Here is a 15,533-nt window from a genome sequence, read left to right as displayed (position 1 = left end):
CTCTGTGCTTCCACAAGACCATGGAATCCCCAGCACCTCCAGGCAGAGAGCAGCCACACACTCCAGCCTTATCTGCAGCTCCCAGAGACCAAATGCTGCCTGGAATTTTTTCCCAGCTGATACTAAAACACTGTGTAGCTCCCTCCAGCACTTGGCACCTGCTTTGGCAAGAGCTGTAAGAACAGCCACCCAGCCTGCCACAGGTCCAGCCCTGCCCTGCTCAGTCCCAGTGCTTGGGGAAGGGTCACTAGAGGACCAGCCTGTCCCCATGGTGTTCCTGCCAGCCCCTCCCAGCTCTGAAGGGAAATGATAGTAGCAAGTGCATTAACTCACTCCCTAAAAGTGAACTGAAGAACTACAGTTTCTCTTTTTGCTGTTTATAGACAGTTCCCCCCCACTCCAGCTGAGTATGTATATTGATTTGGCAGGACTCTGCTTTGAAAAGGGAGGGATAATGATATTTTTAGTAGATAACAACCACTATGGTGACTATTCAACAGCTTGGATGTCCCAGCTTTTGGACAGACTGTTTTGGTTTCCCAAAGCAATTATTTCACAATCTCTGTTTTCTGTTTTAGGTGTCAAACATGGTTGCTAACAATTACCTGAAGTGAGTGCAGTTTCCTCCTTGAGGATATTTGTATTCCTGACCAAGTCAGTTCTCCCATCCCAACACTAATAAACTGACAACACTCAAAGAGCTTCTCTGGCTCTGTAACACATCTAAATACTTCACAACCATATCCAAATCCCCTGACTTAGTCCTTCCTTTCTAAAAGTTTTATATCCCCTAATCCAGAAAAGTCATTTTTGCATGTTTCTGGATAACAAAACCTCCTCCACAACCCCTGCACTCAATTTTCTTTCTCAAAAGTTGTGTTTTAAAGAGCAAAGGCAACTACTTGATCCTCTTTCACTGCTTCATGCTTTCCCACATCTGGCACACCACCAGCACATTTTCTATCCAAGTTCCTCAACCTCCAGCCTGTCAGAGATGCTTACCAAGCAAACAGAGAGCTGGACTAAGCTGTGCAGATACCAATCTGCAGGAGTTTGTACAGGGAAATGGGGATACATTCTTTGGACACTGTACAGGAGGAGTTAACACAAGAAGTGTGATGTGTAACATCCAGACCTTTGTGTGCTGCTAACAGATGAGCACATTTCAGAGCTGCTCCTGAATCCACTACACAGCTCAGCAGGACCAGGACTTTGCTGTGCTGCCTCTCACTCAGATACTGGGAGTTGTCCTGATGCACAGTTGTCACTGTAAATATTATTAACAGAGCTTGACTGGCCATGGCTAAGCTTACTCAGACTACAGCTTCTATGTAAACATACAGAAATTCAGCAGGATGAGCAGAGCGTCCATCCAAGAACAAAACAAATTATATTCTTTGCTCTGGGAAATGTGCAGCAGATAATACCCATATCCAATGACTGGCAGATCAGGAATGCAAGAAGATCTGCCACTGTCCTCTTCCTGTTTGGCACTTCTTCTCTAATAGCTGCCAGACCCACAACCTCAGGTATTTCCTTTTCACCTTTTTAAGTTTTCCTTTTTATGTGCATGCCTTTCCTTTTTTTACCTTGATCACTTCTGCCTCTGAAGTAACTCAACAACTAACAAAGGCTAAATCAAGTGTCACACCACAGCACCAAAAGCAAAAGCTGCATGATAAAAAGATAATCAAGAGCAGTCATGGACTTCAAAGAATAATTACAAAGACATGAGAAGCTGTTCCACAATTCTTGCTCCACTTGGTCTCTGTCTCTTTGTGAATGGTGTTGGACAGTGAGGACAAACTAGATTTAAGAGCAGCCTAAAATTTGGATGTAAGACACAGCATGGAGAATTGAGCAGAAGAGTCTGAGATAGCTCACACTCACATCAACATACAGTAACTAAATGCTCTGAGCCCAAGTTATTTTTAGGTCTATTGTGAAACCCCACATTCCAGCTGCTCCCAAGATACATGAGCACTACCACAGAGGCTGGGCTCTGGATCATCTATCTCCCTGGCTGGCTGGAGTGAGTCTAACCCTTGCCCTACATTAGAATTTTGATGCTGAGGCAACCAAGTCCCCAGCCCAGATGGGGCAATATGGACAAGAAGTGTTGTGCACAACAAGCTCCCATGGGCTGGGGAAGGGTTTGGCTGCTGGATGCAGAAGTCACTGAGCTGCTGCAGCCTGGCCAGAGGTCTCCAGCCATGCTGGCCAAGGTCACTGCAGCTGTGGTGTCCTTGAACTGCTGCAGGCAGAGCACTCGTTACTATGGGACCTTGAGGGAAGGGAGAGTAAACAAAGCAGCAGAGGGAAAGGAGGCCAGGATTTCGAGTAAACATCCCATGCTCCACAATCCTGAAAACAATGAACTTGACAGATTCCAGAAGCAAAGGCTCCTTCGTGCCTCTGCAATGTTTGTTTGAATCTTGCTATGCAGACATCTCTCATAAAGAACAGCCCTGCTGATCTCTGAGGACTAACAGCCTCCCCTGGAAGGATCAGTGAAAAGAAAAGGCCTCATCCTGCTCACTTGTGCTTCTGCAGATCTGTGCTGGGCAGCAGAACGAGCTGCACACCAACTCCTCAGAACAAAACACCTGCACACCTTTGTTCCTGTGCTCCCTCTGCCTGCCAGGACACAGGACCAAGGTGCTGCCCTCACCACAGGGATTCTACTGGCACTAAAACTCTGGTGCTCACACAAGCTCCCAGCACAGACACCTCTGAGTTCCCACACCAGCAGGACTCTCAGAACACCAGGACAGATGCAGCACAGGAGGAGTGAACACCCCACCAAGAGGGTTCAGGCCAGGTCACATTTGCAAGCTGCCACCTTCCCCCCAGATTTGCAAAACCCAACTACAAACAATGCAGCTGCTATCTCACTTCCAAAACAAGTACCAGCAACCCTCTTTCTCAAGAAGAGCAAACCTATTACACAAGAGCAAGGTTATCTGGTTATCTTCTCCTTACCCCCTCAGTCATCCTTAAGGCTCCACTCTTCAATTCCTGTTCTGAATTCACAAACCAGCCCTGGGCCAAGTAAGCCCCACCCAAAACCAGCAAAGACAAGACCACCCTTCATCTCCTGAGATGGAAGAAGCTTTCAAAACTCTAACAAGCATCAGAACTCCTTTGCTTGAGTAAGAACAACTTTTCATGGACTGAGAGTGATCTCAAACATTCTTCCTTGCTCCTCCAGCTGCAAGCAGCCTCAACTCTCTTATTTCTGTTTTGAACTGTCCCTCCAAATTCTGTTCTTTGTTCCCCAAATCATGGGAGAATGCATAGGGAAATATGGTTAATCTGCAACGAAACAGAAGCACAAACACCACATATTTACTTTACTCATATTCTCTGTTTGCTCTGATGTGGTATAAATGAGCAATAAAGATACCCCAAGAAATCCAGAAATTTCCCACTATAATTTTTAAAAAAAGCATCTATCTCTGTATGTAGGAAGACATTACCATACATTAAAAATACAGCAATAAAAGGCATTAAATATAATAAAAAGGGCTGTATCCACTGCTTCCTTGGACTACACCATCAGCTAAACTAGAAGTAGAGACATAAAAAAAGTCTCTAACTGTGCATTACTGTCGTAGATAATGTGCTGCAAACACAAAACCCAGGATAAAAAGCTCTCTAACAAGTCATTAAAATTTAACAAGTCATTAAAATTTTTCTGTGCTTTTCAGGAAAAGTGATCAATTCATTAAGCAGCAATGCTTAGCTACTTAAACAGCTGAACCCTTTCCTCAGATCATGGTACATCACCAACTGTGTCATGGCAAAGGGTTATCTGTGGGTCAGGAGCATCCTGGCCAAAACACACAGACATATCACTAATTGAAGGGAATCAGATTCTTTCACTAATACCCTGTTACATGATAATCCCAGCAGTGCCCTGCAAGCCCTTTCCATCTGGCATGTCACCTTTTCTCTCACACTCCCAAAGGTGACAAAGCAGCCCTGAGAGCCACTCCTAACACTGTGGGCTTTGTACCTTCACACACCTTGCAAGTAGCCATGGTCTGGATAACCAGCCAAGGGAAGGAATCTTTTCCCTGGGCCTGGATGCTTCCTATGCTCCTTTATTATCCACCGCTATCATGGCTGGACAGCCAAGTTAAAATTCAATCACAAAGGTAACTGCTGCTGAACTTGCTCTTAAGCAGCACTCAGGTTTCCATACCTTGAAGGCACAAAGTGAAATCTGCTTAACAGAGAGGGAAGAGACAACTCCCCTGCAGCCATTCACACCACACACAATGGCCAAGGTGTCACCCAGCTCTCCTCACCACTTGCTGCTCAGAGGCATCAAGCCTGGAGGAGAGTGATAAGAGATTGTGGGAATGGCAGGAAGATAAAACACTATCACCACTGAGTTCCAGGAAACTTCTGCTGAATCCCAACAGTAGATTTAACACAGGGAGACAGAGTCCAGCAATTGCAGTGCATGAAGCCAAGGCAGGAAAACAAAGAGTTCTCCATTTCTGCCTGCAGAGTAAAGGGTTCCCAAACAGGCAGGCTCCTCCTGCTGCCTGAGGTGGCACATTCAGCTCCTGAACAAATCTCTCCTGAGGAAAGGGGTCCTGCATCCAACCATTGGACAGCTCAAACAAGCTCACACCGTTTAGATTTCCAAGCCCAAGAGAACAAAAGGGTTTTCCAGATTCTCCAGAAGGTCACTGGCAGCAGCATGCTCAGGAATCCAGAGGGATGCTCCAGATATTAAAGGTTTTTTGGGGACTGCATGATGAGAGAATGATGCCTCTCAGAACCACAGTCAGGGCAGGGAGAGCTGCTTCTCAGGCAGCTCAGTGAAGGCCAAGGGTACTTAGCAGAACTCTGCCTTCCAGAAGCATCAGGACTGCCCTTCAAGTATCAGCCTGCTTTTATTACCCTGGGATTTGTATCTGTGAGGTTCCCCAGTAAGGGACGTGTCAGTAAGCAGCACATCTTCAACATCCCATCCTGAATCTTTCTTCCATTTGTCCTCTTTCCTTTACTAAGTTTGTAGCTGAGGTGTCATCTTTGCCTTTTAGATTCCTATGTCAGCTCACTTCTCAACTTCATGCCTTTGTTTCCCTCTTTCTAAAAGGCCAGCACACACATCTGGGGCTCTGAAGTGCTGAGACTGTTGTGATCACTTCAGAATGGAGAAAGGGAGGAAAAAGCAATAAATGATTTATCTAAGATCAACAGCCAAGAAACCAAGGGTTAGTGAAGAGCTTTGTGCTTGTGTGTCACTAAGTAAATAAGCTGTGGCAAATGCACACTGCAACATTTCCGATGGCAGAGGCTGCTTTACTTACCAAGGCATGGCTACATTAATTGTGTCAGGAGTGACACCAAGCCAGTGTGTTTATGTTCAAAAACAATCAAAAATTACCTTCCAACTCCAATTTGAGCAAAAATTGTTTGAAAAGACCATGGTCAGAACTTTTGTTCTGGTGCTAAAACTATTAGAAGCAATTTCTGAAGAACCTTGCTTTTCCTAACTTATTTTTCAAGCCTTTCTGCTTCAGAAACTGTGACAATAGTGTAACTCTAGCTTGCACTAAAAACAATCAGATTCAGGTTTTTCTATCACTGTCTGAAACACAAAGAACCAACTCTATTTTCTTTGGAGGCAACTGAAACAAGTACTTTTCCTAATCATCTTCAGAACTGTTTTATGGACATGTTAAAGGTTTCCTTTCCAAAGCGAAAGGAAAATTGTATGAAAGCTGTAAAATATTTCTATAGTCATCAAAGAGTTTAGAAAGCTTGTCTTTTCCCTCAGAAGTAGCTTAGAAGTTTTGTCTTTAAAGAACTGTTTGTGCCAACGATATTAAGATATCAAAGGACACATGAGGGAAACTGTAAATGCAATTAATTTCTGCATACAAAGAAAGGAAGTTGCAAGCATATAGCCTGCAGTCTGTTAATTAAAAATAAAATACCAGATTTAACCCAAACTGGTCCAGGTTCCTCAACTGGTAAGGTTTGTTGTTCTTCTGTTTTAAAAAGAGAATCCTTTCCCTCCAACAGCAAAAGGCAGCAGGGCAGCATGAGAAGAGCCAAAGCAGGAATTGCAGATCTGCTGCCCCATCTCACTGCTCCATCATCCATGACTTCCACATCTGGGTGCATCCAGCTCATTCTCTCCTTTATCAGGCACACCCTCACCAAGTGCCTCCTATCTGACTCTCCCATCACAGATCAAAGCACGGGGAATAAACACTGGACTTCTCCAACTGCAGCCACACCTTCCACCATCTACCCTGACTTTCCATCTATTCTTCCCTTCCATTCCTATTTCTCCTGTCCTGGACAGCATTACACCAACATCCTCCTTTCTCCCCAGCTCATCATCATCTTTTAGCTCTGTCCTTTTACTCAAATCTCATCTAAGTACAGCTCCAACCTCTTTTCTTCTCCAGTCCCCAGCACGATGAGAGACTTCCCTTTCCCTGCTGCTGGGTGTTTCCTCACTCACACGGGTTCAGTGAGTTGGTAATCCGGGCTCAAACCCACCCAGTCAGCTGAGACATCCTTTGTTTCACTCGAACTTTGCAGCATCTCATTTTTTCTTTCCTGTTTCCATCCCTGTGGCCTGTGTCAACACCATCCAGCTCTTCCTGTGGCTTTATCTTGGCCCTTCTAATTCACTCAGTGCATTCCTCAAAGATCCTCTTAATTTCCCTCCACAATCTCAGCGATCTTCCAGCCCCATTCCTTGTCCTTTCAGCTCTTGCTGCTTCACAACAGATCCCTAAGTGCTGTTATTAGGGGAAAATTCCACCCACCCATAACAACTTCAAGAGTTCACTCTCTCCTTCAAGCCTGTCAAAATGCCTCTGAGATCCCAGAAATGTCCAGCCTTCAGCTCAAAATGGCTACAAAGCTCCCTTTATTCCCCCCCACCCCTTCCCAGCCTGCAGCATCACTAGATACCCTTTTGTTTGATTAACACTAATCATAGCTTAAGGACACACAGTCAGATAAGGAGCTGCTCAAGTGACTGAATATCAACTCTGCTTTCCAAAAGAATGGAAATTTTTTCCCCCCACATGGGAAAGTAACAAAGAAGAATGGTTCAGTGACCTACTAAAGGGATGTGTGGAAAAACATGAGTGAAGCCAAGACCTGAATTTTGGGTTTCTTGGCTTTAAGTCCTCTTGCCACTCAGCAGAAAGAAATAAAAATGGGTAGGGGGGGAAGAACTGGAAATCAACATATTAATTTTTGTTCCCATTCAAAGCACATCATTAAAAAAACAACACAAAATCTTCACTAAAAATAATGCCAAATCTTAAAGTTCAGCCATGTTTTTTTCAGATTATGCAAAAGTTCTTGAGAACTGGCAGTTCTCAGGACAAACCAGCTCCCTCTTCCCTATTTCAGCAATCCATCAAAATTATGATTACTAAATCCATGCTGTATTTAAGCCAGGAAATGACATCTGTTTACTGAGTAAAAACATGAGATGAGAACTACAACAAAAGATGTAGATTAATTGGTAGACCAAAAGATAACGATGTGCTTTTTCAATGAAAAATGTGAGTACTGTGCCTCACACCTCTATAGCAACACCCTGCCCCACCAGGTCCATAGAAACCAGTCTGCAGAGACACCAAAATAGCCAGGAGCAAAACAAACTAAATTGTCCCTGTATCTAAACCTCTGTCCACAGAATTTGTTCTCCCTGTTCTCATTTGTAGCCCTGAAAACATCAAACCTTAACTTGAACCAAGGCCTTCTCACAGTACCACTACCAAATGTTTACTCTGGCAAAGAAACGTGTCTCTGAGACAAGAACAGCCCAGCAACTTTTCTGCAAACCATCCTGAGGTTCAAGGTTGTCAAGGTGGAATTTCCAAGTGCATCTTAAACAGAGCTTAAAAGCTTGTGACTATATCAAGCATTTGACATAAGCAGGGTAAGAGGCTCAGTACCAATGTCTCGATCATACTGCACCCTGACTGTGGTATCCTGGCTTGGAAGGGACCCTCACCATGGTTAAAAATACTTGTAACAGCAGCTCTGCTCAAGCTTGGCTGAATTCAGAGGTGAACATAGGTGTTTTTATCAGAGCACCATCCACAAGCAGCATGTGAAATATGTAACTGAATTCTTTTTAATCTCCAAGTGCTATCAGCACTGCTGAGAACTTCCCCAAACACTGCTCTAACAAAGAATGTGTGGCAAAGGTGCTCTGGAAACAAGCTGACCCTAACTTCAGTCCACTGAGGAAGGGAATATTTTTGGCTTACATCTACATGAAGTGAAGGAGTCATATTGCTAAAGAGGAGAGATGAAATCTAGAAATGACCTGGCAAGCTGCTCACAAGGCAGCTTTTGTCCCAGTTCCCAGAGCCCACTCTCCTGCTCTGTGCAGCTTTAGCAAGCAGGATCCAGAGGGTTTTGGACAAGGATCTCATGCCAACCTTAACACTCTTACCTCAAGTACAACACCTGGCATGTTCCTTAAGCTCTTATTAAGAGGTGACAGAACTCTGAGGCTACTTAAGAATAAATGAGCCCACAAAGTCATCTTGATTTACCCTACCATGCCCTATGCTAATCAACAACTGCCATAATAATATATAATAGTTTAAAAAGAACACCACTCAGTGTGAGTAGTATCATTAATAACACCTACAATAAAGCTTGTGCTTTGTTTACACAGTGTACACGACCACACACATCTGAGGAGCCCATTCCTGTGCAGGACTGTCTTCCCAGCACTGCACAAGAAGGGAACCTTAATACACAAAGTTAATTATTTACATGGTCTCAGATCCTCATCAACCTCTTATTCCTTCACAGGGCGTGTACACAGCACACTGCAGAGTATAACTGAAATCTGCAATGTCACTCATGCATTTTACACTGGAGAAAATAAAGAATTGTCTTAAATCCACTTTTTCCAGAAGTAATACACTGTATTTCCTACTCCTTGCAATAATTACATCAGTAATTTTAGCATGATTTACCTCTCTACCCTAGAGATAAACTAGCATAAGGTCATGGATTCCCAACATCCATTTTTCAGAGCTCCACACAGTTCAGAAAAGTTCCAATTTCAGGTTTTAAACCTTAAACTATGCATCATTCTTCCCAAAGCAGAGCTTTCCACAGGGAAGTCCAACTGCCAGGGCAATAAATGGTTTACAGTGCCCTTTTGTAGAGCTCAGTTTTTCACCTCACAGAAATCTTCAGCCTGCATTCTACATGGAGCTGAGTATGATTCTTCCACTGGAGACAAGAAGTCTCCAAAACAAAGAGAAAAAATTCTTCTGTCCCAATCTCAAGGAAAAAAACCTTCCTGATAGGCTGTTGTTGGAACATTTTTAAATACAGTTCAGCTTCAGGAATTTTTTTCTGGATAATGTAATTATGTGGTTAATGTAAAGTTATAAGAGGGCTTTAGTAAATTAAATATCAAGATGGCATAACATTTTACTTAACTGTGCATATTGTGGGTCTGCCCAGGAGCACAGCTTCTCAGCAGAACGAGCAGTGTCAAAGGTCTCTCTCATTTTGAGAACATTTTTTAACATCTAAAGTGAGCTGCCTGCAACAGGTCAATTGCAGCTACCTACACGTCAAGGTCTGCAAGGTCACATTGGTTTAAAGAGCTGAGATGAAGGGGCTAAAAGGGGAAAAACAATGTTCTTTTCCTTCTGTCAGTGTGGTACAGTTCCCATAATCAATCTCATCAGAAAAACAAGTGACATCTAGATAAAGTACAGCCCGCGTGACACCTGTTGTAAACCCCAGTGTTTATAAGTTACTAATTAATTTTAAAAATTGTTTTCATCTGCTCACTGTACAGGGGAGTATGCTATAGGCATATTTTCCTCTCTGGAATGGCTTATCTGAAATGAGACTGTTCAAGCTGTGCAACTGGATATGTGACTGAAACAGCTGTGAGGAAAATTAGAATCGTGTTGGTTTGTGCTGCTCAAAGGCATGAGGGAATCGCTTCCCTGGTGCTCAGAAACAACTTTTTTTATCATTAAAAGGTTTGACCGTTAACAGCACAAAGCCAAACTCAAAAAAATTTAGAGCACAATTAAAAGATGCCAGGTTACACAACAAATCCGTGATCTTGCATAAATTTGGTCACTTCCAAACAAACCACCCGAGGTAATGACCCAGGTAATGACCGAGGTAATCTAGAAAAACTTTGCTTTCTAGTCCATCAGCAAAGCTAATGGGTACCACATTTTACTGCTTCTCTTTAAAAGTTTAAACACTGAAATACCAGCAATGGGTGTCATGTGTAAATAAATATTGCACAGAGAGCTCTGTTACAGCAGCTTCCTTGGGTTTGTGTTTAACAGGGCTGCATCACCCAGCTCTGCAGGCAGCTCATGCTCCCACAAAGCAAAATCTTCACCTTTCTGTGGCAGAGTTTTTGCTGTTGGTTTTCACACCCCCAGTCCATTTCTGGAGCGAATTTCTACCCAGCAAAGGCAGCACAGAAGACATTAATGTGGAATCTGTGTGTTTTGTCAGTGCTGGATGTGACAGGCAATAATGAGAAAGGCACAGCTGAGGCAACAGCCACAAAACATCCCCATAAACCAGCCCAGATCAAATCCGACCTGAGATGTGGACAGAGACACCTACAACCTGCAGGCTCAATCACTTCTTAAAATGACATTTCCATTTCACAGCCACGTTCATCACCTCAAATCAGACTTCCCAGAATTACTTTAATCCTTTTTAGAGCCGAGTTTACAGCTGGTTTGTTTGGCAGATTTAAAAATTCTATCCCAAAGCTGCTGAGTAAGCAGGCTGGATCTGGGCAGGATGCTCCAGGGCTGCAACTCAGCAAACCCTAAGATACCCAAGGACAGAAGCATCAAGAATGTGCTTTCCTTTGGCAGCCTCTAAGAAGATATTTTCTACACCTTGCCTCATGGTACCACCAGCAAGCAGGGTAAAATTATTTCTTCTGAAATAAATTTGGTGCTCAATTTATTCACTTACATCCCAATTGAGTAATGTCAGTCAGTGTAACAGAATTACTCCTCTGTAGAAGATGTGATCCTCAGTTTCAAAATCCCAAGGACACACTAATGGAAGCACAAAATAAAACAAAGGTGGTAGAGGCCGAGGAGCAGATGCACATGAGCAGTGCAGTTCTGTCATTCACAATCCCTGTGGCTCCTCTGCAAGTTCCTCCCAGCTTGTACAATAAAGGTAGATTGATTAATTTTCAATTAATTAATTTCAATTAAGGCTCACATTTTTATTTCTTTTGTAAGCACCAAGTACTCATGTCCAGTGTTGCACCTTGTCTGAGGTTCAGCCTCTTGCCAATAACTAATAACATTCTTGGCCAATATTACCAAAATTTTAGGATTACTTACATTATATCTTCTCACAACTGTACAGAACAGATAGTTCTATTGTCTCATTTTCATTGAGCAATACTCAGATTAGCTGGGGTGGGCAAAGTTAATTTTCTTTTAGCAACCTAATGTGGTGCCTACAGATGAAAATAAATATTTCCGCTGATATGCCAAGAGACATTTTCCATCAACCCTTTTAATCAACTTCCAAAACACGCTCAGCAGAGAACATCAGATTGGATCCGGTTTCTGCTATATCACACGGAACAAAAGACTCGAGCAGACACACATCTTTCCAAAACACTTCTATTCCACAGCTCTGCCTCCATTTTGGATGACAGACAAAGGGGATAAATGGGAATATAACGCCTTAGTGAAGAGATGAAAAGCACAACTGAAGTCTGAGCAAAAGGTGCTTAAGATAAACCCAGGAAGTGCTGCTGCCAGCTGCAGCCACCACAGGAACAAAGGAAACGACAGAGCCCGCTTGCTTGACTTTGTTATAAAAATAAAATTTGGGGAGGGGAAAAGGGAAAATTGGCCGGGTTTCACATGGAGCAGGGCACTTTGCCCTTTAAGGGTTTCTGCTTAGCACTGGAGGCTTCCACTCGCCGCCGGCCTGGCCGCGGGATGCTGAGGGCTTCCAGCGGCACCAGCAGCCGCCGGGGCGAGCGGGACCCCGGCCCGCAGCCCTCAGGGCGGGGGGGCAGCGACACCCCCGGCTCACCCCAGCCACGGCCTGGGCCTGCGGGAAGTCCCGCCGGGATCCCCCGAGCCCGCTGAAAACAAAAGCGGCACCGAACCCCGCGTGTGGCTCGGCTCGGCTCGGGTCGGGTCGGGTCGGGTCGGTCCCCACACGGCTGCGACCCCGCCCCTCACACGGAGCCGGGCCCGGCGCGGTCCCCCCGCCCAGCCCAGGGCTGTGCCCGCGGCCGGGGCTCGCTGCCGGGACCGCCCGGCCCCCGGCGGTACCTGTAGGCCAGGGACATGCACTCGAACAGCTTCGTGAGGGACGCGTCGATGCTGAGGCGGCCGCCGGCGCCGCCGCCGCCGCGGGCCGCCCCGAACTGGTAGGTCTGGCAGGTCTGCTCGTTGACCGTGTCGAAGTCGTAGCCCTTCTTGGGCGGGTGCTCGCTGTGCGGCGACGAGACCATGAAGTGCCCCGAGTGGATGATCTGCGGGCCCGGGGGCTGCCCCCGCCGCGGCCCGCACCGCCGCCCCCCGCCCGGCGACGCTCCGCCATCGTCCGTGTCCGACGAGTCCTCGTCGGGCTCCGTGCGGGGGGACAGCGGCCCCGCCGCCCCGAGCAGCCGCGCCGGCCGCATGAACACGTCGGCGGCCATGGCCCCGCTGCCGCCGCGGCCGAGCCCGCGCCCGCTCTGCGCCGCCACCGCCCCGCTCCGCCCCGCCCCGGCCCCCGCCGCGCTTAAAGGCGACGGAGCGGCCGCGCCGCCCTGGGCACGGGGACACCCCGGTACCGCCGGCGTGGCTCAAAAATATAAACGGGGAAAGCAATGCTGGTGCCCTGTGCCAGGAATGTCCCCGCTCCTTCTGAGGGTGGCTGGTTTAAATGATGCGGCGGGACTTGCATCCAGCAGGACAAACGTGTTTCTTTTATAAACCAAACTAAGAGAGGAAATGTTCCACCTCAACACGAGGAGCTCCTTTAGGTTGAGGGTGGCAGGGACTGCCCGGGGAGGCCGTGGATTGTCCCTCTCTGGGGACATTCAAACACCGCTGGATGCGTTCCTGTGTCACCTGCTCCATTGGACTGGGTGATCTCCTGAGGTCCCTTCCAGCTCTAACGATTAGGGAAAACATTCCTAAACTTAAAGGAATGTGAGGAACACGAGATGCAGAGGACAGCCCAGAAGTGGGTGAAGAGCATTGAGTGAGCGATTGCACTAGAAATACTTAAAATACTAAATTGTTCATTATTTTCCAGGAGTCTGCAAGAAGGGACAGGGCAGCCAGAGAAGTGGAGACCTGCAGTCACAGAGGGGTCAGGACATGGAGCTTCTGCTGCCAGGGCCTCACACCTAACACAGCTACCTGCTCAGTGGCACATGGAAAGGAATCACAAATGTTCCAAGGAAAATGAAGGTCAGATTTCATCTTTCTCAAAAGCATAAAGGAGGCAATGGATCCTGTAGGTTAACATAAAAACATGGCAACAGGGCTGGTGTGGGGAGAGAGTATCATCCTACAGCACAAAACCCCATACATGTATGTATGTGTACACAAAGTCAAGTGAAAAGATTTCAAACTTGCCCTGCAGTGCAAACCTCCATGACCAGGAGAGCAGTCAGATCCTAGGACACACATTCCAAAGCATTTATACTAAATTGAAAATATTATTTCAGTTTTAGGACCTCACACTCAAAATGAAAAAACAGGCTCTTGTACACAGCCACCCTCAGGAGAGAAAAAGCTTCCAAACATTAAATAGCCATATGCTACTTTTTCTGGTGTGTTAAACCAGAAATAAGATCAAGGGAGACTGAGAAGATTGAGAGCAAATCTTGGGTGAGGAGAGAAGAGGCATCTCTGCAATATCCCAATTACGCCCATGCAATGATCAGACATTCCCCATTAGCATGGAATCAAGGCTGATCCCTGTGTTTAGGGGAGGAGTGCTAGGCCAAACACTTCCCCACACATGAAAGCAACAGTAAGGAATGATCACATCATGTGAGAGCTGTCTCAGATCTTTAAAAACTAAAACTAGCATTCAGCTCTTAGTCAGCATCATACATGACTCAAATTCTGAAGAAAAGGCCTGTCATATTTAGCTTCAAAACTGGTTATTGCTATCCTATATTAACATTTGCTTAAAAAAAAAAGAAAATAAAAAGTGCTGCCTCCTAGCAAGACATTGAGAATATTTTAAGTACAAAAAAAAATTTAAAACATTTCAAAACAACACAGTTTAATAATACCTATTAAAAGTCTTTCATGTAGTTTATTCAGAACTAAACCTGAGCTAAAAAAAATCAGTAGCAGCACTGTATAAAGTATTTCCATGACAACAGCCTGTACACTGACCTCACTGAATTCTAAGCAAGCCAGTGTTTCCTCCTGCAGGAAAAGACAGGTAACTTGTTAAAATAAAATCACTGGGTTGCAGTGCAATTTTCTAGGAAGTGTTAAAAGTACACCATCATTTAAAGAAAGACAGCAGCTTTAAGCTACATCACAAGTTCAGGGTTTTCTCCTTTGCAAAGGGGAGGGAAAAAGAAAGGAAAGGGGCATCCCTTAAAATAAATCCACTTATTTTGGAGACAGACCTGTTGGTTTGCCCTTTTAAAATGAGCATTTAGGTTATCAGTAACAGTTCAAGACTGCAGTGATCCTCTCCTGCTCCACAGCAAGCAGTTCCAGGAGGCACAGGGAGTTTGTCATTTCCTACTGTTTTCATCAATCCACAGTGCAAGGTGAAACACAGGCCACCAGCTTCTGATGATGTTCCTTCAAGGAACAACATCAATTCCTTGAGGCTTTTAGCACAGGAGAAATTCCACTGCAATACACACAGTGAACAGAGACATCCAAGCTGTTCCATGCCCACAGTGTATTCCACACTGCTTAGTGGTGAGATTATCCTCCCAAATCTACACACAGGGAGATAAACACTCCCATACTGATGAGGGAGAGCTCAAGGAATCTTCCTGCCAGCTCCCAGCCTGGGCTGGGGCTGAGTGCAGGAGTCCAGCCCAGCCATGCCCTGCTCCAGCGGGGCTCTGTGCCCATCCTGCTCCACAGGCACAACCTCCAGCCATGCCCTGCTCCAGGCTGCTGCTGCTGCTCACTCCCTGGCACAAGCCTTACCTGTTCAGAGGCCTTTCCTTCTGGGACCCATCTTGAGTTACAGCCTTGCTTCTACCTGTTCTTTCCTCTCTCTCCAGTTCCACCCAGTATGGAACTCCTTGGTAGGTGTCTCCCGGTTTAATTCACTAATCTGGAGAAGGAAAAGAAAACCAAACTAAAACATAGTTTCCTTCCCAGGCTAGTGAGTTTAAGGGGCTGGTGAGGATGTTAGGAACACCCCAGTAAATGTGAGAGGGGCAGCAGAGCCAAGGTGGGAGCAGGCTGGGGCTCACCCCGCTGGGAGGCAGAGCCAGCAGAGCAGTCCAGCTGCCTGGGGAGCTGCAGGCCACCTCGGGACAG

General features: G+C 45.7%; 1 protein-coding gene across 2 annotated transcripts in view; it reads right to left on the bottom strand.

Annotated features, from left to right (window-relative positions):
- LOC117004740 (MLX interacting protein) overlaps positions 1–12,709 on the bottom strand; it is a 42,500-nt gene extending 29,791 nt beyond the window's left edge. The window contains exon 1 of one of the 2 annotated variants that reach the window (XM_033075795.1): positions 12,339–12,709. In XM_033075795.1, the coding sequence (XP_032931686.1) occupies positions 12,339–12,709 (371 nt within the window). The remainder of the gene's footprint in view (positions 1–12,338) is intronic. The other variant, XM_033075797.1, reaches the window with a different exon arrangement.
- Positions 12,710–15,533: the final 2,824 nt, after the last annotated feature.

This window comes from Catharus ustulatus, chromosome 18, assembly GCF_009819885.2.
Source record: "Catharus ustulatus isolate bCatUst1 chromosome 18, bCatUst1.pri.v2, whole genome shotgun sequence".
NCBI lineage: Eukaryota > Metazoa > Chordata > Aves > Passeriformes > Turdidae > Catharus > Catharus ustulatus.
This window is presented reverse-complemented; position numbering and strand designations above follow the sequence as displayed.